This window comes from Artemia franciscana, chromosome 7, assembly GCF_032884065.1.
Source record: "Artemia franciscana chromosome 7, ASM3288406v1, whole genome shotgun sequence".
NCBI classification, from domain to species: Eukaryota; Metazoa; Arthropoda; class Branchiopoda; order Anostraca; family Artemiidae; genus Artemia; species Artemia franciscana.
The window spans coordinates 26,628,985-26,656,073 of NC_088869.1; the positions used below are offsets into that span (position 1 = coordinate 26,628,985).

General features: G+C 35.3%; 2 protein-coding genes across 9 annotated transcripts in view; one reads left to right on the top strand and one right to left on the bottom strand.

The window, feature by feature from the left end:
* Positions 1–11,908, top strand: part of LOC136029080 (DNA replication licensing factor mcm5-A-like) — a 101,731-nt gene extending 89,823 nt beyond the window's left edge. Inside the window, exons 6-7 of the mRNA XM_065707130.1 lie at positions 2,903–3,030; positions 11,697–11,908. Of these exons, the coding sequence (XP_065563202.1) occupies positions 2,903–3,030; positions 11,697–11,798 (230 nt within the window). The 3' untranslated portion in view covers positions 11,799–11,908. The remainder of the gene's footprint in view (positions 1–2,902; positions 3,031–11,696) is intronic.
* Positions 11,909–15,101: 3,193 nt separating this feature from the next.
* The window catches only part of LOC136029081 (sodium/calcium exchanger 1-like), a 150,047-nt gene continuing 138,059 nt past the window's right edge, over positions 15,102–27,089 (bottom strand). For all 8 annotated transcript variants that reach the window (XM_065707136.1, XM_065707137.1, XM_065707132.1 and 5 more), the window contains 2 exons: positions 20,770–20,941; positions 15,102–19,376 (listed from right to left, as the gene is read on the bottom strand). In XM_065707136.1, coding sequence (XP_065563208.1) covers positions 19,172–19,376; positions 20,770–20,941 — 377 coding nt within the window. In that variant the 3' untranslated portion in view covers positions 15,102–19,171. The remainder of the gene's footprint in view (positions 19,377–20,769; positions 20,942–27,089) is intronic.

Genomic DNA, 27,089 nt, shown 5'->3' on the forward strand with positions numbered 1-27,089 from the left:
TGAGAAAAAAACAGCGGGGGAGGAAGCCTAGTTGCCCTCCAATTTTTTGGTTTATTAAAAAGGCAACTAGAAATTTTAATTTTTTACGAATCTTTTTATTGGTAAAAGATATACGTAACTTATAAATTAGCTTATGTAAAGAAATTTTTATTCTCTTGTTTTATTACATATATGAGAGGGTTCGCCCCCTCGTCAGTACCTCTCTCTTTACACTAAATCTTAAATGTTGTCCCAATTCATTAAGAATGACCCCTGAATCGCAAAAGCCGTGGAATAAATAGTTGACATTACTAAAAATACTTTAGCGTAAAGAGCGAGGCATTAGGAGGAGGTGAGCCCCTCATATGGGTAATAATTTCTGTTCGTTTTAAGTTTTAATGCTGCTCCTTACTTCCAGCTGAAAAAACTTTTTCATATTAATTTTTTCATTGATTTTTAAATAATGCTAGTAAATCCTGCGCTCCCCTCATGGAAATTTTCTCCCCCCATGTAAAATTCCTTGATGGAAAGTTCCCCCAGCATATCCTCCTCTTCTCAACCCCTCCCCCAACCAAAAAGTCCTCGTGAAAATGCCTGTACACATCCCAATAACCATTACTATATGTAACCACTGGTCAAAGTTTGTAACTTGTAGCCTCTCCCACGGGGACTGTGGGGGAGTAAGTCGTCCCCAAAGACATAGTTATAAGGTTTTACGGCTACGCTGAATAAAATGGCTATCTCAGAATTTTGATCCGTTGACTTTGGGAAAATAATTAACGTGGGAGGGGGCCTAGGTGCCCTCCAATTTTTTGTCACTTAAAAAGGGCGCTAGAACTTTGCATTTCTATTAGAATGAGCCCTATCGCAACATTCTAGGACAACTGGGTCGATACGATCACCCCTGAAAAAAAAAAAACAAATAAACACGCATCCGTTATCTGCCTTCTGGCAAAAATGCAAAATTCCACATTTTTGTAGATAGGAGCTTGAAACTTCTACAGTAGGGTTCTCTGATAGGCTGAATCTGATGGTGTAATGTTCGTTAAGATTCTATGACTTTTAGGGGGGTGTTTTCCCCTATTTTCTAAAATAATGCAAAATTTCTCAGGCTCGTAACTTTTGATGGGTAAGATTAAACTTGATTAAACTTATATATTTAAAATCAGCATTAAAATGCGATTCTTTTGATGTAGCTATTGGTATCAAAATTCCATTTTTTTAGTTTTGGTTACTATTGAGCCGGGTCGCTCCTTACTACAGTTCGTTACCACGAACTGTTTGAAACTCACGTCTGAGATTTAGATTCTATCAGTCTTGACAGGGGATGACCTTCTCTATTTATTTCTTTTTGCATCAAGTCGCTGATTTTCTTATTTTTCCTTTCATTTAAGACTTCTATTCTTCTGATTGTCGTTGTTCTAAAGGAAGAAATATTTATAAACAAAACCAGAGACTTTTCTAGCAATGCATCTACTAAGAATAACATTCGTGATTGATGATATGTTAACATGTTTGTTGTGCCAAGTATTCTGTGTTAGGGAATAATGTTCTCTTTTGCAGATATTGAATAGATCTGTGAAACGAACCTATTTAAGGATTTTAACCTATTTAAGGAACATATTTAAGGTTCTTACATCTTTAATGCCCGTTCACCAGCTTACTTCTGTTTTGGTAAACTCTCTGAAAACGAATTATGGCACACTTGCCACACGGAGGCTGCAAAAAAATCCCCCCTCCGCGGAAAATGCCCCCGCGGAAAATAAGGCTTTCCAGATTTGAGAATTTTATTTGAGTTTTGTGTTTTTGATTTCCGTAGGGGTAAGAAATCTTGGTACTTATGTATTATGCGCCACTCACTCAAGTTTGTGTAAATTCGAGAACAAAGCTGTTTTTTCCTTAGTTTCTTCGTTACTTTAAAAACAAATTTGGGCCATAGATTTGTACATTTGGGGGGGGGGGTAAAGTGTAGCGAGTCTGCACGCAAAAAGTGTTAGGTACAAAATGTCCTAGGTAATATTATGAAGTGAGAATTGTATTCTGACTTCAAATTGTCCAAATAATTCATCCCCCCCCCTTATATGGAAATATATAGCTCAAATTATATATATCCCATATATTTTGTCACTTGTCTTTGTCTTGTCTCGCGCTAAGCTGAAAGAAACTAAAGAAGAAACCGGCTCATAATACAAAAGTACCAAAATTTCTCCCCCCCCCTGCGGAGTGTAATTGTAAAAAATTTTGAGTGTAAAAAAAAATTTGCTGCATTTTTAATAAGGCTTTAATAATTTGTGTTATGGTAGTTTTCGAAAGTTGAAACACCTTTTCCAAGTTATACCGGAGCCTCGCTTGGTAAAGTAAATTTTAAACATAAAAACGGTATCCGGCCTGCGGACTCCTCCTACTTGTGGAATTCCCCCCTGTGGAAATGCGTTTCCCTTACCCAAGTTCACGCAAGAAATTTTTTGTGTGTAGATATTCTAAATCTAGCTTTTTTTTAAACAAAGATACAAAGGAGGAGGTATTTTTCTAAGGGGTAAATTTTTGCTCTCTAATTGCCATCCCTGGCAAGTGCAGAGGCTGGAAAATCTTATCCTAATTATGGGATGCTTATAATAAATGCCATGGGACATTACTCAAAATAAAGATTTTTGCGTCTGTATAAAGACGTATGTCAAACAGTTGGTGGTGCACAAAATGGAATTAAGGAATATTTTGAATTGACTTTTCATATCACTTCAGACAGCTGACTATCGTTAAAATAAAAACTACATAAACAGTAGTACTGCTTCGCAACACTAACAAAAGACTAAAAGAGATATTATGTGGAAACTTTTACTTTTTTTTTTCGTCCTTTTGTTTTCATTTTTAAACGTTCAAAATTTATAAGCCTGTTTTAAGTGTAATTTTTGTTTTGTTTTAGGAGCTGAAGGTTTTACATCCGAAGAAGATCACGAGATGCTGGTACGGATTGAGAAGCAGCTGAAAAGACGTTTTGCAATAGGTACTCAAGTCTCTGAGGCTAGCATTGTTCAAGATTTTACTAGACAGGTTTGTAAAGCTAATTTTCAATTTCCCAGCCATGGTTAAACCCAGACAGTTACAGATAAGTTCTCAGGTATGCTAGCTGTTGATCGTTTTCAATTATCAATGATTATTAAATTTTCATTCCTGTATATTTATTATGTTTGGAGATTTGCGTGAGATTTTTGTGTCTGATTTATTGTTGGATTCTTTGTTTACGAATGCTTGATTTCTTACGAATGCGAGTTTAAAAGCTCAGTATTTGCCTAGTTTTTTTTTTACTTGTTCGTGATGTGTTATGGTGTATGTGTACAAGTTTAATCTTATTCTGTATGGAAACACTCTGTAGAGTCTTATTACTGGTCATTTTTGTCTCCCGTTGTGCTTATTTGGACCTACTGTGGCTTCAAACTTCACAACATCTATTTGCAAATCCGTCTATGTATCTAAGCAGTGACAATTTCCCCTCCCCATGGAAAAGCCATTTCGTCTTTTGAACGAAAATGTATTATTTAAACGGATTCTGATATGTTTTATGGTTAGTAATAATGCTGAATTACGATTATTCGTCCTGTAAAGATGGTCTCAAAAAAGCTTTTTCTGCTTAAAATGGACTTTACTTTTTTATTTTCTGTCAACCAGTTTTGTCACTTTTAAATGCAATAGGTTTACAAGCCAACGCTATATTACTTTGTTTCAAACATCTATTGTTTATTTGTCATCTACTTAGTTGTAAACTGAATTTGATTCTATGTCTAAGAGAGTGACTGCCGAATTGCGAAACTACGTCAATGCGTTGTATTGTTATTTATAGTCGTGCGTAGCCGCTTACATAATGACAAATCGCTTCACCTTGAAATTCATTGAAGACAAATATGGTAGACTAGTGGCGCAAGTGTGAAATTACAAGTGAATCTGGAAACTTTAGTGGGGAAGGTAGGTGGGGTTCACGAGCGATATATACCTCTCAAATGCATCCCCTTGTCCTCTTGGCCCAAATTCCTTGCTCCATAAGTTTCAAGGAGACCCGCACACCATGTCATATTGACCCAAAGTACTTGTCCTATGAATTTCAAGCCGATTGGTGAAAAGAAATCCGGTGCTGCTGCTTGAAGCAACGAGTTTTTTGGCCTTAGCTGCGACTTGGTGGGAGGGACTGCAGTGGTTCCAATTAAGGGGGGGGGCTCCCCAATCATACAGATAGAAAATTATTCCGCTCTAATTCTGTTCCAAACAATGCCTACCTTTCTAAAAAAAAAGAAAAGATGTTGGTGATTAGAGGGGCGGGGAATTGGAGGGTCACGGATACAATTTTTCTCTTCAGTTATACAGATTGTATGCTTCCATGATTATTCGGGGCTGTGACGTTCGATCATTGTTGCACCCTCAGACTTAACTTCTGGCCGTGCCATCAGAAGCAAGTGAATAACGAACGTTTAGCCCATTGTAACCGGAAATTAAAAAAGATAAAAAATAAAAAAAACTCAAATGAGGAAGAATCGCCAGTTGAAGCCGATTTAGAAATGGTAACTGTTATTTTAAGCCATCTTATTGGTAAAGGTTTATTAGGGAAAGACATTTATGGGAATTTCATACGCACTTTACGTATTTTTAGTACACACCTCGTGTGTCTTAATTTTCTTTCCTTTTTTCTCCATGAAAACCTTCTCTGAAGAAAGCTAGAAAGTTTTCTTTTTTCTTTTCACCATTTAAATCAATTTAATTTACATTGGTTCTTACTCTTTTCATGTGATTTAACGTCATCAGAATTTATTGCTTCATTTTGTGATTCTCTTTAAATAAACAAGTTTATGCTATTCAGTCGGAGAGTTTGCTGTCATGATGCCCCATAAATTCTGATTATACCACTGAAAAGAAGTTCTATTTAATTCTGATTTCCAGCTCAAAACTTTATTCATTTCTTGGCTATTCTTCTTGTATTTCCCGTTCTCGAAAATGGTGGCAAAAAGTGTTTTATGACCTCATATTCCATAGCCCCTTGCTTTCCGAGAGGAGCATTGTCTTCTTTGATTTTGGAGTTGGTTGCTTCTAGGCCAAGTATTCTCGTTGAATTTCAATTATAAAGATTCCATTGTGGAAGAATGTGAACTAGATCCAGGAGCTCTTGTCAGAAGTGTTTTGGCACTGTTTTCCATCTTTCTTGTTTAGTTTTGTATCCGTTGTAATTTCTCTAGTTTTAAGGATGATATGTGATAGGTAAGGGCGTATCCAGGAATTTTTCTTCGGGGGGAATTTTCTTGTGGGGGGTTATAAAAAACGTATCAATGATTCGTTTATTTGTATTTTTACTGCGTTGCTACGAGCTGATTTTTTTCGGGGGGGGGGGGGGTAAACCACATACTCCCCACTGGATAAGGCCTTGGTGATAGATTTTAAGGTTGTCTTTGCTTTGGTTTATTTATGATAGGGAACCTATACTAATTATCTAGTTTCGTCTTGGCTTCTATTAGATATTAAATAAATAAAAAAACAAGTTTTTTAACTGCAAGTAAGGGGAGACATTAAAACTTAAAACGAACAGAAATCATTCCGTATATGAAAAGGGTTGTCCCTTCCTCGACACCTCGCTGTTTACGCTAAAGTTTTTTTTATTATTTTAAAAAGTAGGGTTGTGACAAAGAGACAAAGTTTAGCGTAAAGTTTCTTAGATTGACAAAAAATATTCTGGAATCAAACAGTTGATGGTAACGAACTGTAGTAAGGAGCAACCCGGCTCAATAGTAACCGAAACTCTAAAAAAATAGAATTTTGATACCAATAGTTACATCAAAAGAATCGCATTTTTACGCTTATTTTAAATATATAAGTTTTAACAAATTTAGTTTTACCCATCAAAAGTTACGAGCCTGCGAAAATTTGCCTTATTTTATAAAATAGGGAAAAACACCCCCTAAAAGTCAAAGAATGTTAACAAAAATCATTTATTATTATTATTTATTGTTTTAAAAAATAGAGTTGTGAGAACTGAGAAATAACTAAACTTTAGCGTAAAGAGTGGGGCGCTGAGGAGGGGACAGCCCCTTTCATATATAGAATAGTTTCTGTTCGTTTTGAGTTTTAATGTCGCTCCTTACTTTCAGTTAAATTTCTTAGCGTTTTTGAATTAATACAGGTTTTGATTTTGGCTCACCGTACATGATAATCAAAACGAAATTTTTATATTAATTTTACTTTTTTGGCTCGATGGCTTTCTCTAAATGGCTTTCTTTCATTTGGAAGAAACTTGTTTTTTATTTATTTAAAAACAACCACAAGCCGAAGACATGCAATATCTTTGGTTGATCATCACGTAAAAATCATAGTTATGAACCTGCTTAAGATAATCTTAAATGGTAAGATCGGCCAAAAATAACACAAAACAAATTATTGTTTATGTCGGCCATGATTTAACAAAATTCTAATTTTAGCGTAATGAGCAAGGCACTGACGAGGGGTGAACTCCCTCAAATACTTAATATGAGGGGTTTCACCTCCTTGTCAATACCTCGCTCTTACGCTAAAGCTCGAATTTTATTCCAATTCTTTAAGAATGTCCCCTGAATTACAAAAGCCGTTTAATTAGAATAAATAGCCCTTTTGCAATAACAAAAAATACTTTAGCGTAAAGGGTGAGGTATTGACAAGGAGGCGAACCCTTTTCAATACCTGTTCGTTCGTTTTAAGTTGTAATGTTGCTCCTTACTTTCAGTTGAAAGAACTTTTAAAAATTAAATTTCTGATTCTAATTTAAATAATGCTGGGAAAGCCATGGAAATTTTCTTCCCCTATGAAAAATTCCTCCATGGCAAAGATCCTCCCACGTAACGCTCTCATACCGAACCACCGACCCCCCCCCCACACACCAGAAAAAATCGCCCTGAAAATGTCTGTATACTTCCCAATAACCAATACTATATTTAAACAATGGGCAAAGTTCATAGCTTGTAGTCCTTCCCCCGGGGACTGTTGGGGATTAAGTCGTCCTCAAAGACATAGTTATTAGGTTTTTCGACTATGTTTAAAAATTACTATCTAAAAATTTTAATCCGGTGACTTTGGGGAAAAAATGAGCGGAGGAGGGGCTTAGTTGCCCTCCAATTTTTTGGTTACTTAAAAGGGCACTAGAACTCCTAATTTACGTTCGAATGAGCCCTCTCACGACATTCTAGGATCACTGGGCCGATACCATCACCCATGGAAAAAAAAACAACAAAAAACAAATAAACATGCATCCGCGATCTTTCTTCTGACAAAAATTACAAAGTTCCGCATTTTTGCAGATAAGAGATTGAAACCTCTATAGTCGGGTTCGATACGCTGAATCTGATATTGTGATTTTCATTAAGATTCAATGACTTGTATGAGGGTGTTTCCCCCTTTTTTTGAAAGTAAGGCAAATATTTTCAGGCTCGTAATTTCTGATGGGTTGGACTAAACTAGATGAAACTTATATATTTAAAATTAGAATGAAAATTCGATTCTTTTGATATATCTATTTGGTGTCTAAATTCTTTTTTTGGAGTTAATCTTTACTTCCATCAGAAAATAAGTTTTTTTTTTATTGATTTACATTCGTTTTTAGGATTTTTATAAATGCACAATAAACCTCAGAAAAAAAATTTTTGTCTAACTTTGGCGAATGCACCTAACAAGTTAAAACTAGACCTACGTTGCCTGGGCAACGTGAAGTGTTGCGGCAACCTTTGTCCGGCTTTGCCGATTAAAGTGTTGCGAGAGCAACACTTTGGTTTTGTTTCTTCGCTATCGGTTAAATGCTGAAGTTGTCAAAACTATCAAAGCTTTCAAAACGGCATATTCAAAGAAGAACACAATCAGTAATCACATGATCAAATTCTTCAGCGTTAAAAAAACAACAGCAAAAGAATATAGGAAAAAGGGACTAAATTGAGTTTGCAGCCAGTTGAACTTTATCCTTTTCAATCGTAGACATCGTGACGGATGGAAACTTGGAACATTATCTTATATAATCTAGTTGGTATTATAAAGCTATCCGTAACTTTTCAGGATCAAATACCATAGATGTGCACCAATTTGCACAAATTTGTAGCCCCTCATGAACCTCCTCTAGCAACCCATTCTTGCTTACAAGTCCCTCTTCCGTGAGAGACAAAGAATAACACAATTAGTAATCAGATGATCAAAGGCTATTCCTCAGGGTTGAAAAAAAAAAATATTGGAAGAAGGGACTAAATTGACTTTGCAGCCAGTTGAACTTTATCCTTTGCACACCATAGGCTCTGGCTCGAGGACAAGCAGAAACCATCCTTTTTGGCCCCAGGCAAGAGTCGTACGGAGCTTTCCAAAATATAATGTCATATTCATCAATCCGGCCCGAGGTCCACACTAACAGCCGATTATTACTTACTAGGCCCCTAAATGTCACTTTGCAGCCGGTTGAACTTTATCCTTTTCAATCGTAGACATCGTGACGGATGGAAACTTGGAACATTATCTTATGTAATCTAGCTGGTATTATAAAGCTATCTGTAACTTTTCAGGATCAAAATACCATCAGGGACCCATAAATTTTCTGTAATGACTCGCCATCCAGGATCGCTTATTATTGGATGGCGAGTCATTACAGGAAATTTATGGGTCCCTGATTCCATAGATGTGTACCAATTTGCACAAATTTGTAGTTCCTCGTGAGCCTCCTCTAGCAACCGATTCTTACTTACAAGTCCCTCTCCCGGGATATACATCCAAGTTCACCGGAAACAAATAATGGGTACACCAACTAGCAAAAGTTCCAAACCCCTTGTCGCTGAAGTCATTGTAGCCTAACAGCCGATTATTACTTACAACTCCCCTACATGTCTTACAATCGGGAACCAAGTTGTTCTTACCATCAATTACACCAGAAACAGATAATAGGTACACCAATCAGCTAAAGTTGCAAACCCCTCATTGCCAAAGATGATTATAAGCTAATAATCGACTGTTGCTTGGAAGTCCCCTACATATCTCACAATTGGTATCGGCCTATTTTTGGTTCAAGTGTGTACCTTACCACTGAAGTTGTCAACCCCTTGAAACTTTCAAACTGGTGTATGTCATGAAGGAATTTTTGTAACAAAAAATGGATGACATATACTTTGATCAGCTCATCAAGGTCTATCGATTGTCATTGAAAAAAAAATTCTATCTGTCTTAGTTCAAAAGTTGACTTTTTTGCCGGAGGCCAACTTTCTAACACCACCACTTAGAAAGGAGCAAAGGATAAGCTCTAATTTCTTTAGCAATGAGAGAACTTTAAAAGTTTAAGAGGTATATCTGATACCATTTCTCTATTGCAATCCCAAGTAAAAAAAAAAAGAATGGTAAAGTCAGCTGAAATCACGAACAGAAATGGCTAGAAACAGTAGATGGCAGCACTTTCGGACCCGTGGGAAAATCGCACTTTTTTGTTTCTGTAAATTTTTCTATTTATCACTCAAAGAAGATATATTGGCTGTGGGGCCGGGGAACTACCGCATATATTTAACACTTATAGATTTTAGTCCATCTTCAATTTGAAACTGGTGCCTGCCTGCTTGCCTGCTAGAACGGAGCTTTCCACTCGAAAGCAGAAACATGGTTTGATGAAACGAAAGCTTGGCTGCACAACTTCAGATACTCCTCTCTGACATAGGCTATATAACTCCACTTCACTTCGCACACCATAGGCTCTGGCTCGAGGACAAGCAAAAACCATCCTTTTTGGCCCCAGGCAAGAGTTCTACGGAGCTTTCCAAAATGTAATGTCATATTCATCAATCCGGCCTGAGGTCCACACTTTCCGTAAAAACCGCACAGGTTAGACCCTTACCAGTTTCCAGGAATAAGCTGAGATCGGTGGCATAGGAAAAAAAAAAAAAAAAAAAAAAAAAAACGGGACAAAACCAAAGTGTTGATCTCGCAACAAAATGAGCTTTTTTTAAATGTGTAGATTTTGCTATGTATCCTTCGAAAACTTTTCCTTCAAAAGTCTGCTTTTTGTGTGCAATTCGTGTTGTCTTTGAAGAGTTGCAGATAAAAAATTTAGTTATTTATGAAATAATGTTCTATTAAAAAAAATAGAGATTTTAGAAAACCGAAGGACGTTAAAAGAATTTTAGATGTTGAGTTAACAAAATTCACGAAAATTCGTGCAATTATTATTACTATTTTTCTTCCGGAAGGCTGCAAAGAATTTTGAATTTTGCATTAGATAGTATACTTTCGTTATTTTAGCTTTTTGAACTTTAACATTTTGGAGGAACTGGTCATTAAAATCATATTATTAAGAATATAAGGATATAAAAAGTTGAATTCAGCGAAGACAGTGGGAATGTCCTTCACTTGTCCCCAAATGACGGACCTTTGTGTGACGTTCAACCAGTGACCAACTCATTCACGTTTTGACAAGGCGATGAAGTAAAGCCATAATTGCGAAAACTTTGCATAGTAACGTATTTCAATGCTCATACGATTTCACAGGTGCCCGTTAGTGCTTAAAAAAACAGTTTTTTTTAATTAACTTCATCCTCCCTCCTTGACAAAATTACTGATATGCTACAGTTCCTTAAGCTGAAACTGTATTTGTACACTTATTATTCTAAATGCAGCGTAATGGCAGCGTTCTTTGACTTTCTAAAGTGGCTGATGTGGTTCTTATTTATATTAATGATATGTATAAGAAAGGGGCCCGTTAGTCCTGAAAAAAAGAATTTGTTTTGTTTATCAACTTCATCCTTCCTCCTTGACAAAATTACTGATATGCTACAGTTCCTTAAGCTGAAACTATATTTGTTCACCTATTATTCTGAATACAGTGTAATCTGTTTGTTTTAAATAAGCAAAAAAAGAGAAAAAAATGTAGAGCTGTCTGTGATTTTCTATTCATCAATAGATGAAGAAAGAAATTACCTTCCATTCACTATAACAATATGTAGCCAATCTGTATTAGGTCCCTTAGGAAAATGTGACTTCCACACGGTAGAAAAATTTTCTTGTTTGACACTTCCGACAAAACTGTAGAGCGACACATTATAGAGCTTTGCTATGCTTTAATATAGGGCAGTGGTTGTCAAACCGTGGTAAGCGTACCCCTTGGGGTGCACACAATTTTTTAGGGGGTACGCGGCCGGCCAACAAAAAAAACGACGCTTAAACTCTGGGACTGTCAATTTTGTTTATATATATAGTACCAGGGTGTCTTTTTTTCGGGGTGGGAGTAAGGGGGCAATTGCACCCCCCCCCCCGCCACTCCAATAATGAGGAGAGAGAGAAATATTATACAGTCTATGCCCCTTGACTACCGGTAGCTGAGAAGGGATACCTACAATGTTTTGTGGGTAAAAAGGGGTACAGGATCTAGATAAGAATGAGAACTACTGACATAAGGATTGAAAGAGTTTTTTCGGTATACATTGATGAATACGCTATCAATGAAACCCCTATAGTCACTTTGTAGATCAAGAAAAAGATTCGCGAAAACAAATTCATGACTCGCGAAAGAAGTCATGACATTAATATAATATTGTCATCCATCACCTTGTTTTTACTTTTTTGCACTTAAATACTGGAGGAATTGGGATTGACGATTTAATGTTGAAACTGAAAGAATGCTCTCCGGCCAATGCAAGCTTTAATGAATTCTTTTAGTTTGTTAAAATGCTCGAGTGTCTAATCGTTTTATTGTTGTTTTCCAGAAATATCCGGAGAGATCTGTTCAGAAAGTGATCTTTACCATGATTCGTCGAGGGGAATTACAACACCGAATGCAGAGAAAATTGCTTTATAGACTTAAGTAAAGTTTGCTGAAATTGGGTAACCGAACTTGGTCATTTCCTATAAGTGCATTCGATTATCCTATTTTGTATTTTCCTCAACAGATGAATCAATAAATTCTTTTTTAATTTTTTTTTTGTCTAACTTTGTTAATTCAAAGGTTACTAGTCCAAAATTAAAAAAAAAAAATACTTCAAAAGAAACTAAATTATATTTTGCATTCTTCCGGAGAAATAAAATTTGGACCGGTTGCTGGAATCTGACTACATGTTGATCATATCCAAAAGTTAGTATTTTAAAGCGTCGGGACAACTATTTGTCCCCCCCCCCCTCCCTCTTTATACATTTAGATCATTGCAATTTAAAATATTTTTAGTCAATTCTTGTGTTTTTAGTTTTATCTTTCTCATACTAACGGTACTGGAAGGGGAAGGGGATAAAATTTTTAATCCAAATGTTTCGAGAAGTGCTCCACGTGACACCTTTTCGATGCTTTACAAATCAAAAATAAGTCAAATTGTTAGAGATAATAATATTTTTGTGTTTAGTTAGTCCAGTTCCGTAATAAAAAACGGAAACGTCTGCCATTTTTGGAGAAAACGAGTTTAATCTACTGCGTGGACAAATTAAAAAAAATGTAAAAATAAAACTTGGAGAATTGTTTATGCCTCATTTTGACTATGATAGCTGAATTCTGTCCATCTCAAACTGGGGTTGTTTAAAATAAAATAAAAAATCAAGATATTTCAACTGTAAGTAAGAAGCAACATTAAAACTTAAAACGAACAGAAATTACTACGTATATGAAGGGGGTTGTCTCTTCCTTAAGACCTCGCTCTTTACGCTAAAGTTTTTTAGTACTTTTCAAAAAAGCTTCTTATTGCTCCAGTCAAGCGACCCTTGTGTTTCAGGGGTCATTCTTAAGGAGTCGGGACCGAATTCAAATTTAAGCGTAAAGAGCGATGTGTTGAGGAGGAGGCAACCCCCTTCATATACGTAATAATTTCTGTTAGTTTTATGTTTTAATATCGCCCCTTATTTTCAATTGAAAAAACTTTTTTTTTATTTAATTTCTGATCTTCAAATAATCCTAGGAAATCTGGCCCCATATCCACGGAGAAATACCAATTCCACGGATATATCTTCTAGACAATTCAATCTCAGTGAAAATTTACTACTACTGCTACTACTACTAATAACTCACTGTAGCACCAAGCCGCCTGAGGCCAACACAGCTACGTACGCTCCTCCTCCAACCTAATCTATTTAAAGCCTCCCTCTTTACACCCTCCCAGGAAGTTCCCATTTCCTTTAAATCTTTATTTGTGACATCCTCCCAACCCAGACAAGGACGACCTGCTTTCCTTGTAGCCCCAGACGGTTGGCTGAAAAGGACAATCTTCGGTAATCTGTCATCCTTCATCCGTAGAACGTGGCCTAGCCATCTCAACATTTCTTTCATTATAGCCCTAGAAAGCGGGATTGAACCACACTTTTCGTACAACCTACTGATTGAAATACGGCCAGTCAGCCGGGTACCCAGAACAATCTGTAGGCAATTTCTCTGTAAAACATCTAGTAAATTTGCATCTGCTTTTCGGAGTGCCCATGCTTCAGAGCCCTATTTGACCACTGTCATCACTGTAACTTCCAATATTCTAATCTTGGTTTGTAGACTTATCTTTCTATTCTTCCAAACTCTTTTTAACTGTGAAAAAACACCCTGAGCCTTAGCTATTCTACTTTTAACATCTTCACTGCTCCCACCATCTTTACTAATAATACTACCAAGGTAACTGAAGCTCCCAACCTGATCAATCTTTTCGTTACCTAATGTCACCTGTTCATCTTCGCTTGTTCCTAGCCTTAGTGACTACCCTGAACTCGGAAAACCTCCAAAAATTCATTCATTTTGCTCACACTTTCATCTGATATGCTTCATCAGCATAATCTAAGTCCAGGAGCGTTCTTCCTCCCCATTTGATTCCACGGTCTCCAATTGCCTTTCCTGTGCTCCTTAAGACGAAGTCCATCAAAATGATCCATATAAAGGGGGATAGAACACAACCCTGCTTAACTCCTGATTTAATACAAAACAAGTTGCTAACCTCATTTCCTACCTTAACCGTAGCAGTATTATTCTCGTACATAGCACAAATCACTTTAATGTATTTTTCTGGTATACCATATAACGATAAGGCCTATTGAATATCAAATTTCATTGAGATCCGATCACCCTTTCTTAAGTTAAAAATACCTCATTTTTTTCTAATTTTTCAGAATTACTAATTTTTCGGAATGTCAATCATGTATCTAGGACTTGTGCTTATTTTTCCCACTAAGTTTCATCCCAATCGTTCCACTCTAAGGGTTTTCCAAGATTTTAGGTTTCCCCCTCCCAACCCCCCCCCCCCCAATGTCACCAGATCCGGTCGGGATTTAAAATAACAGCTCTGAAACACGATATCGTTCCAGGCATCTAATTTCATTAAGATCTGATCAACCGTTCGTAAGTTAAAAATACTTCTATTTTTCTATTTTTCCGAATTAACGGGGCCATAAAAACCGAACATGTTTTTTCTTCATGGTTTGGGAACCTATTTAAATCCGATTTATTTTATTCAGATCAAATTTTTACTCTGTTCAAACGAAGTTTTGGCTTATTCTTGCATTCGCCAAAAAAGTGTATCTTCAAAATATTCAAACTCTTGGGTTTGCTGGCAGAATTTCTGGCCAGTCGAGACAGGTTTAGAATTTTTAACAGTCGAACCACAAGTCAAAAATGAGTTTATGTGTTTCAATTCCAGAATGATACATTTCTGGAAACCTCAATTTTGACCCACCAATTTAGGTTAGCGTTAATATTTTCTCCTTAAAGGTATTGGATGCCTCTACTACCTCTTACCGCTTAATAGAGCGAAAGACTCGCTGTTTATGACTATATCATTTCAATTTTGAGAAAATAGTTGAATCGGAATTCTAAAAGCCCCACACTTTTCTGGACGGGTAAGAACGCGCTATGCTCTTAATTTTTTACTGTATAGAACGAGTGGGGAGAATTTTACTTCTAAATGATTTTGGCCAATTCTCTCGTCGAAATTTGTTTCGTCTACAAATGTTTACAAATTTATCCTTGTTATTTATCTGTACGTATATTCATCTATACTTGTAATATCTATTTTGTATTTTGATTTCCAAAAAAAAACTTTAGCTCACGTGCTAGAGATGTCCTAGGCCTAAGATAAAATTTAAGTACTTTTACACATCAATAAAAGAAAAAAGTGCACTAAAGCAGAAGTCTAAAAATCAGTCTAATAATAGATAGATAAGTAGGAAAACTTTTTATTTTCGAAAAGAAAACAATAACGAGTAGTAAACAATTTATTAACCATTTTCACATGCTACTACGATTTAACAATAAGGGGAGCCAATATAACTTTCCTACATCCTTGGACACAGGGATCCCCCATTCAGGCCACTTATAATAGAGCAAAAACAACTAGTAATACTTAGTGATTAACAGCTTTTCAATAGGCACCGTGGATATTGCGACTATTATAGTTAGGAACAATCGTTCTTGTGGCAGAAAAAGAAGAACGAAAATAGACAAAATCAAACAAGGATTATTTCGCGAAAAGACAAAGTGAATATTTTGGCAAAGGCTTCCGCTAAGCCCTCTTCAGTGCAAAAGAAAAAACTAACCTTTGATGTAACCTACACAGAAGCAAATAAATGACTGAAGAAAAACTGAAAAAGATGAATCTAATAATTTTGTTCTGTCATATATAATAATTTTCTTTTTTACAAGGATTTAAATAGAAGACCTAGGTCTGTTGTCTGGGTCAAAACGATATTTCATTCGGAATTTCGCCACTTATTGAGTGCTTTCTTCTTCTTGTGCTCTCTTTTGTAGACTATGAAAAATATATAGGGAATATGTCATAAATAACTTCACTGACTTAAGTGACCAGTTGCCACGACTAGAGGTATTCACTCACCCTAGTGCGTTTCTGCGACTTTTTTCTTGAAACTAAGACACTTTCTTTATGAAATGAAGAAATAACAACACTTTCTAGTCTTTTTGCGTGGATTTGTCTAATTTTACGGTTGTTATGTCTTGATTAAAGTAATAGCTGTAAGAATGTGAACATCAGCCCGTAGTAAACGAAAATTTTATAACGTTTTTTCAAAGAAATTGTTTTGAGTAATGGAAAAATGTTCAGTTGACACTAAATCGAAAGTGGTACCAGTTATTCAGGTTCAGCTAATAGTAACTTGCATCTATATAAAAAAAAAGCCTGAAATACCCTCAAACTGGTGGCAAATTGAAAAAAATACACCGTTGAAAATTGTGACCGAAAGTTCCTAATCTTAAGCTTAATATCCCCAATATTGATAATTGAAGCAGATATTGTTTTGAAATTGATATCAGGGATATGTCCTTTTTTTCCGTCAGTCTTTGTGGCCTACTAGGTGGTCATGAAAGGACGAGTAAAGGCTCGTTTGATAGCTAGTTTCTTATATCTAGTACCCTTTTTAAGTAATGAAAGAGACCACGCTAGAATAAACAACTGCTTTTGGCCTTTTTCTACCTATTAGTAACTGGTCAGCAGGACTACTGCCCCGTAAAGCAAACACAAATTAAATACTCTTCAATTCGTCATCTTGCTTCGAGAATGGAGGACCATTGTCCAATATCTAATATAATTCCAGCTATGAGCAACTTCTCAAATCGATAAACACTATTTTCTATCCGTATCGATTGCAGTATAACTTGTTAACCAAATTTTAGAATTGGTACATGAACATATTATCTTAACTTGCAGTTTAGCTTTGTCCTTTCTAAAGCAATTTGATTATCCAAAAATACAGAAGTCACGGAAAAGTTTAATTCATTCGCTGTTTCTGGGGAAACTTTCAATAAGATTACTTCAAAGTTGCACCTTCCTAAATGAACCTCTGAGCGCTTTCACGCATGCTTAGTTTTCAGAGAGTAAATATAAGTATAGACGATAAAAGCTTCTAAAAAATTAAGCTCTTAAAAAAAAAAAAAAATCATAAAACAACTCAATTGCTTCCTAAGGCCGAAAATAATTTTATTAAGCGCCATAGAGGGCTTTGTTGCTATTAGAGATTGCTAGGATAGAGGTGGGGGGGGGGATATCCTTTATTTTCAAATGGCTGAAAACGCGTAAAATCAAAGGTTTTTCGGCTTGGTTAGACTTAAATATCACATTTCGTTTTAATGTGCCCAAAAGACAATTTTTTTTTTTTGTAAAAAATAATTATGCTCATTATCAGCGCTCTTAAGAAGGAGCTGCTTAGAGCATAGATTAGAAGTTTTGTTTCTCTTATGATCATGTTAAAATTTTTCTGTCATTATGTATACGACTAGTTAATTATTACATAAATAAGATATTCCGTTGATGAATAAAAAGTCAGTATCCTAAAACTGTCTCCCAATCGCTCTTTACCTCCAGATATTAAAAAACTTGTGCTCCATTACCGACAAAATTAATAACAGGACTCGACAATTTTCCACCTTTTATTGCCAGTACAGGCTGATTATGTTTTGTACACGCTCCCTCTTTTCCTCCCCTTTCAAAGCATATTGAATTGATGTTTTAAGCTTTTTTATGTTAAATTCTCTTTGTCATTTTTTTTATTCGTCTAGAATATCTAGAATCTTATCTAAAATAACATTTAATGAAAGATTCAGCTTAGACGATCGTGTAATAGTTACAAGAAATTAAAAATGTCCATTAAATTGAGGGTATATCAATATATCCGTGGTGAAAACTACATATTTATTTTTAATTTCTAATGTTAGGTAATGTTGAACGCTTGAGAAAATATTAAATATTTAATACTGACTTTAGTTGCTAGTACAACAAAATAAATTCAGTGGCGGTTCTGCCCCTCTTGTGCCCGGGGAAAAATATTGATTACCCCCTCCTCCGTGTCTCCCAAAAATATCTGTACCGAATTTCAACAAAATTTTTATTTATTAAGAAAATATCCATATATTAACACAATTTTTCATTTATTTAAATCTGAATTTCCTTGCGTTATATGGGAAAAATGAAAATTTCGGATTTAATTTGCTTTACCAACTTGATATAAAAAATACAAAAATTATAAAATTATTATAAATGTTAGATTACTTGTTTGAAATTTTCTACCCCTAAAATTTCTGCGCCTGGTGCAAGTTTTCCGCCCCCCTCCTAAGACCACCTCTGAATAAAATATAATGAGGCTTTAAAGTGTAATTGACAAATAAACTTCGAGTCAAACACCGTGGGTGTCGCCTCGTAAGGTAAGATATTTGTTTTAAAAAATCAATTTCACAAGCCATAAAGGACCGAATTCAAGTTTTGGGGCAAAAAAAAATTAAACAGTTTAAATTGTCCTAGATTCGGTATTTATCGGTTATATAATAGACATTATACAATTTCGATCGCGAATGATGCGACGATGACGCAATAAACTGGTCAGGCAACTTCTTTATGCCACACAATTAGCTTTGGTTTGGTTGCAAAATAAATTGTAGCTTTATTTTATTTAAATATTTAGTTTGTATTTTGGTTTGGTTTATGCAAACAAATTCGGGCTATATATTTGCATATTAGGGTGGGTGGGTAAAGCATAGCATACGTTAAATACAACAATGGCTAGTTTACGTATTTAACATATGCTATGCTTTACACACACACCCCCTAATGTGCAAATATATAGCCCAAATCTGTTTCTAAACTATTATATATTCATAATATTTTGCTTTTTTCATTAGCATTCATCGAACTTCACTTCCCGAGCGTTTGTTATATAACCAGTGAGTACCCTAGATTCAACCGCTCCTTAACAACTAGCTAAGAAATACCAAAATCAAATTATGCAACTCCTTCATTCCGAGTGTTTCCGCGCCTTCTTTTTACCTCCATGGTTATCATAGAAATACTGAAGCACTTAATGGGATTCGAATATCATTATATTGAATATTTGCCAGTATAGACGCTCTGTTATAAATGGCCATCTTGAGCTCCCCAAATACATCAGAAGAAAACACACACACTCACACAACGGCAAAACCGAGTCCTGTAAATAACTGGAATAAACAAATTTGCATGCTTAACCGGTCTCAAAATCACTGTTCACATAGCTGCCTGCTAGACTTTTAATGTGGATATCATGTGCGTTCCTTAATTTCACCAGATCAGAACAAGGGGAATGTGGGCCATTGTTGGTTTGAAGGATAATCTACAATTTGGTTAAAAAGTTCACGGGTGAGGTAGGCAGTTTTCATTACACGTCCAAACTCAGCTTGCATTAGCTGCCAAATCTCTATTCACAAATTTTTCGATTTTATAGTCCAACTAACACCCGCATTGGTTCCTATTTAAAATCCTTGAATAACGCCATATGCTTCTAGTGAAGACATGAATACATAAAATAGCCAAAAGAAAACAAATAAACAACTTGTGGCAATTTTAGCCCCCCGTGGTCCACCAAGCTCGCCTCCAATCCTTTTCGTTCGTCTTAAAAGCATCACAGCAATCGCACATAAGGCTGTAGTGCAGAAAAGTGTGACACTGAAAGCCAAGCTGAAAAAAACACAATAAATATAAAGAAATATACCGGTTTACATTTTTTACAATTTTATTACACTTGCTTGCTGGTTTGTTTTACTTTCTATTTTTTTTTCTTTTTTATGATCGAAAACCAGACGAAAATACTTCAGAACTAAGGAACTGCAAATAGACTAACCTAGCTTAAGTTTTCCAAAGCAAATCTAGTGTCACGTAATTGCAGTCACACAATTTGGCATACTGACAACTCAACCCATATAATTTTAACGTAGGATATGACAGAGCACAACTCAAGACCTATAATTCAAAACAGAGCTGTTCTGCACCCTTACAACTCGACAATGGCAAGTCAACGCCGAAGGACTCAGCACACCAACAAATAAAGCCAGTCAACTCAACACACAACCAACTATTCAAAGCCTTCATCCTTACCATCCCCCATTAAATGTCTACCCTCTTCAAGTCCTTGCACATTGTATCCACACAGTTGTGTTTCATCCGTTCTTATTTTCTAGCAAAGGGACCAAAATATGAACTTTCATTTCAACGGAGATTTCCGGCATTAAATAAATAGATGAGTTGATTTTACAAGCTTTAAAATAAAAGCCATAGTCAATTTCATGTTTTTAAATATTTGTTTAAGTTCAATAAAAAAGCGTTAAAAAATTGAAAAGCTGGACCTCGTGTTTGTTATGGAGTACTGTCTGGTGGAAAGTTTAGTCTAATACGTATTTACTTCAAATTTAATACAAATAATAGCGAGGCAGGAATGGTTTATTAACTAATTCTTTAATACATATTATAATGATTAATAAAATATTGATAATTTTAATGAGTTATGAGTAAAATGTGAAAAAAAATGATTGTTAATGCATTAGTAGTTTTCTTAAATTCCCTAGTTTGACGATGAATGTGTAGAAGTTAATTCACTAAATACGCGAGTCAACTGTATTCACAAAAAAGAAATGCAAAATTTAATGCGAATTTAATTTTCGATCCTTCCATAACTCGCTCTCACCTGGAACAATTGAATAGTAAGCAAGTAAGTTTTATTGCACTAAAAGCCCTAAAGTTTTGGCAACACAAAACTAAAAAGAAAAATTCACTTTTAAATAATTGAGATTACATGAACATAACTTCTTATAACATATATATAACAAAAATATTATTAACTTTTTGTTGCATCTGGAACACGCTCATAATATGGTAATGAGCATAATATTACAATCTCTCAAATAAACTAAGCTACTGCATGCTTGCTATATTTACTTTTCTTTTCTTTTTTGATATATTAATAGATCTTTTAGATTGAGATGCCGTAGCTCAAAAACAACAATGAATGGAAAGCATTTCAGTCTCTTGATCATGCGCTAGAGATTGGGCCTAACTTTTAGATTTTACTACTTACTTTCCAGGTGGGACAATGAATGCTCTACCATTGATAGCATGTTTTACTGCTGCTATAGACCAAGCAATACCAATTCCAAGGAAGACATTTACGGCATTACTTCCAGTAACATTGCCAATTGAAGCATCGGCGTACTTGTCTTGTACAGCAGCTACCTTACTTGCAAAAGTATCTGTAAACGAAACATATAACTTTTACTAATTTTTTAACGGAATTATGTTTGTAACTACATATGATAGACAAAGAAAAAGTTTGTTGGATGGGATTAAATTCAGTCAAATTCTTAGCAATTTTCTAAGCAAATTATTTGTGTCTCACTTGGGCTAGTTATACTATACTATTATTTTTCTAGAATGCTGTGTTCTTGACATCTGTGGGAACCTTATAGTGTAGGTAAATGTAGAGGAAATAGTTTAGAAAATGGATAAGGTATGGAACTTTAGAAATTATCCTGGAATGTATTAGAATGGAATCATTGAAATTTGATTGAGATAAAGAACATTTAACTAATCGATAAATTTGATCAAGTATTACCACGTGAAATTATTTAAGTGTGTTCTAATTATTTGTTTTCCTAGACTCTATTTGACGTAGTTTACTCATTACGTAGTGATGAGGCAGATGATGATGTTACAGTCAAAATAGTAATGTAGGTTATGGGGCTGGAAATGAAGGTGGTGATAGTTCGGAGATTAAGGTAGTGAAAATGGAAATGGTATTTTAGCTGGAGTCAACAGAATTGTGGGTTGTAGGCAGAACTGCTAATTCTGCGCGTGATAGTCGTTTTGTTGGTAGTGGAGCTAGTGGTTGCGGTTGTGGGTGCGATTTTTCGGTTTTATACATAATTTGTAGCTAAGTAAGCTCATTTTTTGTCTGCAAAAAACTTAAATGAACAATCTGACAAACAAATTTCACTCAGATGGACTTAAATGATAATCATGGATATTACCCTTATAAGCCAAATGTACTTCTATGCTGTAGGACTTGTATGTGCTTGTCAAACTACAAGGTATTTCGATGTCAAGTTCTCAGAACGATTGGCGATTGTGGTTTCTTAAATGTGTTGCCATGAAATGCATAACGAGATTTTTATACTTAGTAGGGCTTCTGTTGTCATGGTGAAATGTTGAAAATTGGATTGTTACAAATGAAGGTTTCTAATTTACAGGCCAATGCTTTACTTGGCCTTCAGACAAATTAAGCTTTCTTTTTACTTTGGTCAATTTTTTGTTCTTGCAAAAGGGTATCATTTGAATAGGAAAGTACTTATGGTTATTTGAAAAGGAGCATTTGGGGAGGAGGGACACAAGTTCGAAAAAATAAAAAAGATGGTTTGATAGCAATTTATATATTAAAAGGATCAGCTGTTTGTAATAATTTCAGCCCGTAAATTTGATCAAGTTTCAGGTCACCCGTTAAAATTTTCTAATTTTCAAGATAGGAGGAAAAGATTTTGGTAAAGTTATCTTAATGAGAATTACGCCATCAACTTCATTATATTAGAGAACCCTTTTGCAGAGGCTTCAAGCCCTCATCTACAAAACTCAGAAATGCATCTTTTTTTCGATAAGGATGATCGAGGATGCGTGTTTGTGTGTTTATTTTTTTTTCTTTTACTTAATTTTGCTTGCTGTTTTTTTTTTAAGTAAAATGTCAGGAGAGAGTTCCCTGTAAAAATATTTGCTCAAAGAGTTCCCCTTCAAGACTGAAAAAAAAGGTAAAGAATACGGCATTGGACTTTACAGTCCCTACCGGCGGTGCTGATCTCCATTTCTTGGCCCTTCAGCCAGGAATTGCAATGGGGGCTGGGGGCTAACCATCCTTTGCTTTCGCACACCCTTCCTATTTATCTTCCCCAGCTTTCTTCAGAACACCCATTTAGAGTTGGGTCGCCTCTGGCTGAGCTTACAGAGTCACGCCACTGACCTTGTCTCAAACCAAATGTTTGGGTACACTAGGATTCGAACCTTCGCCCTCTCAGACAAAGGAGCCTAAATCCAGCGCACCAATCCACTTGGCTAGACTGAAAAAAGGGTGAACCTAAAAAACATGTTGATATACTAGATCCCTCTATCTGATAAATATTTGAAGCGTCGAGTTCTTTAAGGGAACATTATCACGCTCAATGCATTGTTATGTCAATATTAAATTTGAATCTGAAAACAGGGGTTGAAGGAGAGACTGGTACTCACACTAGTATTCAAGAGAACTTAGGATAAACAGACCTTTACTCGACCGTTTAAGTATCTAGCATTTTTTAAGTACCAAAAGCTGAAACACCACAGCAAAGTGAGAATTTCAACTTGCTTTTCAATGAGAGAACTATTTTGGCCCAAACACGGCCGAAAAGTCATTAAGTAAAAATTCCAAGAGCTATTGCAATGGCAATTATGCCGCCTCCCATTCTTCGAGATCACACTTGCGCGTGGCCTACTTCTAAACATTCATGTTGTCCATTTTATGTTGATTCTAGTTACCCTCCCTTTTTTACGATAAAGTTGGAATTTTCGTCCTCAGTGTTTCACAACAAATGCTCAAATACAACGCCAATAGGAATGGAATATAAACAGGGCCATATCCTGGATTTTTTGCTCGGGGGAGGAGATTTATAAACAAATCGAAAATGTGTTTTTTGCATTCTTATTTCGTTTTTACGGTGGAAAAAAAATGTAAGGGGGGATCGACCCTCCCAATTCCTCCCTGAATTAAAAAAAAAAAAAAAAAAACAATACTATAATGTCTTGAGAATGAAAGAGCTTATTGATGCAGATTTATTTTTTACATTAAAATTTTCTGTTTAATTGTTTAGAAAGGTGACTGATAAATAAATGTTATCATTCAATGACAAAAAAAGGTTAAACGTGAATCAAGATGTGGAAAACAGTGATAATTACCAAAAAAGGATTAAAATACTTTTTGGTCAAGAGATGCTAAATGTTATGGATGTAGTGATAGCTGCTACCTAGTTCGGTGTAAATTATGGCCCATAGTGATGAAAAGTAGAAAAAAATATTGAATTTACAAATATTAATTAAGCCAAGTCATCTCGAAATTCATATCAATATTAGCTAAGAGATGGCTTCTGTTATTATAATCCAGCTCCATAATAACAAATAATCTGAAAAAGTTGAGCGTTTCAAAAAGAACTGTCAAAAGATTTCCAGTCACTTATTCTGAGTTGTGTTCTCCGTAAGGCGTATTTAACAATGGAATGGTGAGATCCAAATTTTTGAAAGTACTTCGCTGTGTTTGGACTAACCATGCTGCAATTTATATTTTTTAAGATCTCTTCAGAAATAAAAAGCAATGTTTGTAAGCATACTTTTTCAAACATCGAATGGCATTAAATCAAAATTAAAATCTGCATGTGTGCTTTTACCCGTTGACGAAATACTACTACTACTACTAATAATAATAATTCACCTCAGCACTTCAATCTCCAGCCAAACAACCATGTTTTGTACAAATCTTGAAATAATGGAGTCAGGACCTTGTTCATTTTTTATGGCCATTTGGAAGCAACTTAGAAAATAACCATTTATGTTTTTCATTTTTCTATAGGGGGGGATCATTCCACTTGGACCTACACCTTTAAACTTCTTGAAAATGGCAACATATTTTCAAAAATTCACAAATGATATTTTAAAAACTAAGCAGTGGAATAGCTATCCACCTCGAAGTGCAGAAATTATTTTTCTTACCGATAACGCTTTTTTTTACCAGCACTACTAGCAGCCTACTGGATGATCGCCAATTTGTGTTTAAAAACTCAGACTGACATCGTTAGGAGTTAGACAAAAAAAAAATGGCAATTTTGGATTTGTTTTTATTTTGTTGGGCTTATTTAAGGTCAAGAAAACTTTCTAACGCAGATGAAGCTTACTTTACTTTTGCAATTTTCAACAGCTTAAGAAAAAAAGCAGGCTACCTACCTCCATACTTGAGTACATAAGCTATAGCTACACTATTTTCGTTAGTTCCTTTAATTTGTCTAAAGCGTGCTTATCAAATTACTACATGCATAAATTCAAGACAGAAATATATTACAATAGTAAATAACAGCATAAGACAGAAAGTGTGTACGTTTGTATGATACAATCAGTTCTAATGGACATTTAGTCAAAGTAAGCGTAAGATAATTCCCTATTGGCGCCCTTTTCTTTTCTTTATAGGCTAACAGTATTATGTTACTTTTGCTCAAGACAGGATATGTCAGGATATTTGAAAAGGTTCTGGAAATTACTTGAAATGAATGAAAAGAATAGATGCGAAAGAACGAAATTTACGCAAAAAGTATAGAGTAAAATCAGTACGTAAGCTAAGATATGTGAACGCTGTACCGTTACGCAAAATAAGATGTTGAAGACAGTTATTTTTTTCGAGGATAGTGTCAAGCTAACCTTAAGTGGGGCTCTGACATGTTTGTCTATGATTAAGGGCGCAGATGACAACGATGGTGTTGGTTTGTTGACAATTGCGGGGCCTCCGGTACGGCAAGACTCATGCATTTTCATAAGTCAGGTAAGTGTTGGCCAGCTACAGTACCGAAGTTCCCTGAAATATTAAGGTTGTCGCCGACAAAAAATTAGTTCTCGAATTCCCAAAAAATCTTAGTACTTCTCAGTATTTTCCCAAAAATCAGACTTCGTTTTTCCTCAAAACGAATCAAAAGCATTCCGCCAATATCGACGGAACTCTTTTTAGTTTTGTTCTCTTACATCTATAAATGATTTTATTTATGAAAATATCGTTTTTCATAATCAACAAAATAATAAATAAATAAAGCGCATATAAATATTTTTCGACAATCCAGCCACCTCCGGTTTCAAATTGTCCTATCAATTACAACTTAATATATATCACTAACTGAAATCTTAACAATGAAACGGTATTGGTAACTTTTGATTTTCTAGAATGGTGTAACGTCATGGAACGGGGGTAATATCAGCGCTAGAGACTTTTTCTAGTTGAAAAGATATTGGAGCCCAAATATTTGTACTATGAGGAGCAAGTGTCCTTACTTCTATACATTTAAGTATGCGTTTCTCGGCGCATTTCTAAAATATAGTTTTCTGGGCATTGTTTTTTTTTTGGGGGGGGGGGATCGCTTGTGTACAGCTATGATTGATCGGGCAATAAAAGACACTTGGGTTTTGTTACATGGTCACATTTACATATATCTATGCTCATATTTAACATTTATTGGGTGGTTACTGGTAAATTTTCAATATTGATAGAAGTGTTTACCTTATTTTCTTAATTAATAAACTTTTTATTAAACATTAAATCATATCCGTAAATCGGTGTGTCCACAATTGAAAGAAGGTGTCATTAAATAATAGATAGTTAAAGCGCTTCCTTAGTCATTGTTGGCATAGTAAGCGTTGAAGTGGCGTTTCAATTGTTTTATCATTAGTATTATTATAAAGGTTAACTGAATTAATAAACAGCTTTGGCTCTCAGAACATTTTATTGGCCGAATTGTTCATAATAATTATTGTTATTATCAAACAGATCGTGGTAACGAACTGTAGTAAGGAGCGACCTGGCTCAATAGTAAACAAAACTCTAAAAAACGAAATTTTGATGCTAATAGATACATCAAATAATAAAAATTTTTTGTTGATTGTAAATATATAATTTTCATCAAATTTAGTCTCGCTAATCAAAAGTTACCAGCATAAGAAAATTTACCTTATTTTGGAAAATAGGACAAAACAACCTCTAAAAGTCATATAATCTTACTGAAAATCACACCATCGCATTCAGGGTATCAAAAAACCCAACTGTATAAGTTTCAAGCTCCTATCTACAAAAATATGGAACTTCGTATTTTTTACCAGAAGACCGATCACGGGTGCGTGTTTGTTTGTTTGTTTTTTTCCCCAGGGGTGATCGTGTCGACCAAGCGGCCTTAGAATGTCGCGAGAGAGTTCATTATAACGGAAATTAAAAGCTCTAATGCCCTTTTAAGTGACCCCAAAAAAAAAACTGGAAATCAACGGATCAAAATTTTGGGATTGCCATTTGTTCAGCATATTCGAAAAGCATAAGAACTATGTCTTTGGGGCTGGCGTACTCCCCTACAGTCCCCGGGGGAGGGACTGCAAGTTACAAACTTTGACCAATATAATAATACTAATAGTTATAATAGTTATAATACATAACTATATATAACTAATAGTTATAATACATATACTAATAGTTATTGGGAAGTGCACAGACGTTTTCAAGGGGATTTTTTGGCTGGGGGGTTGTGGGGAGGGGGCTAAGTGGGAGGAATTCCCTTGGAGGAATTTGTCATGGGGGAAGAGAAATTT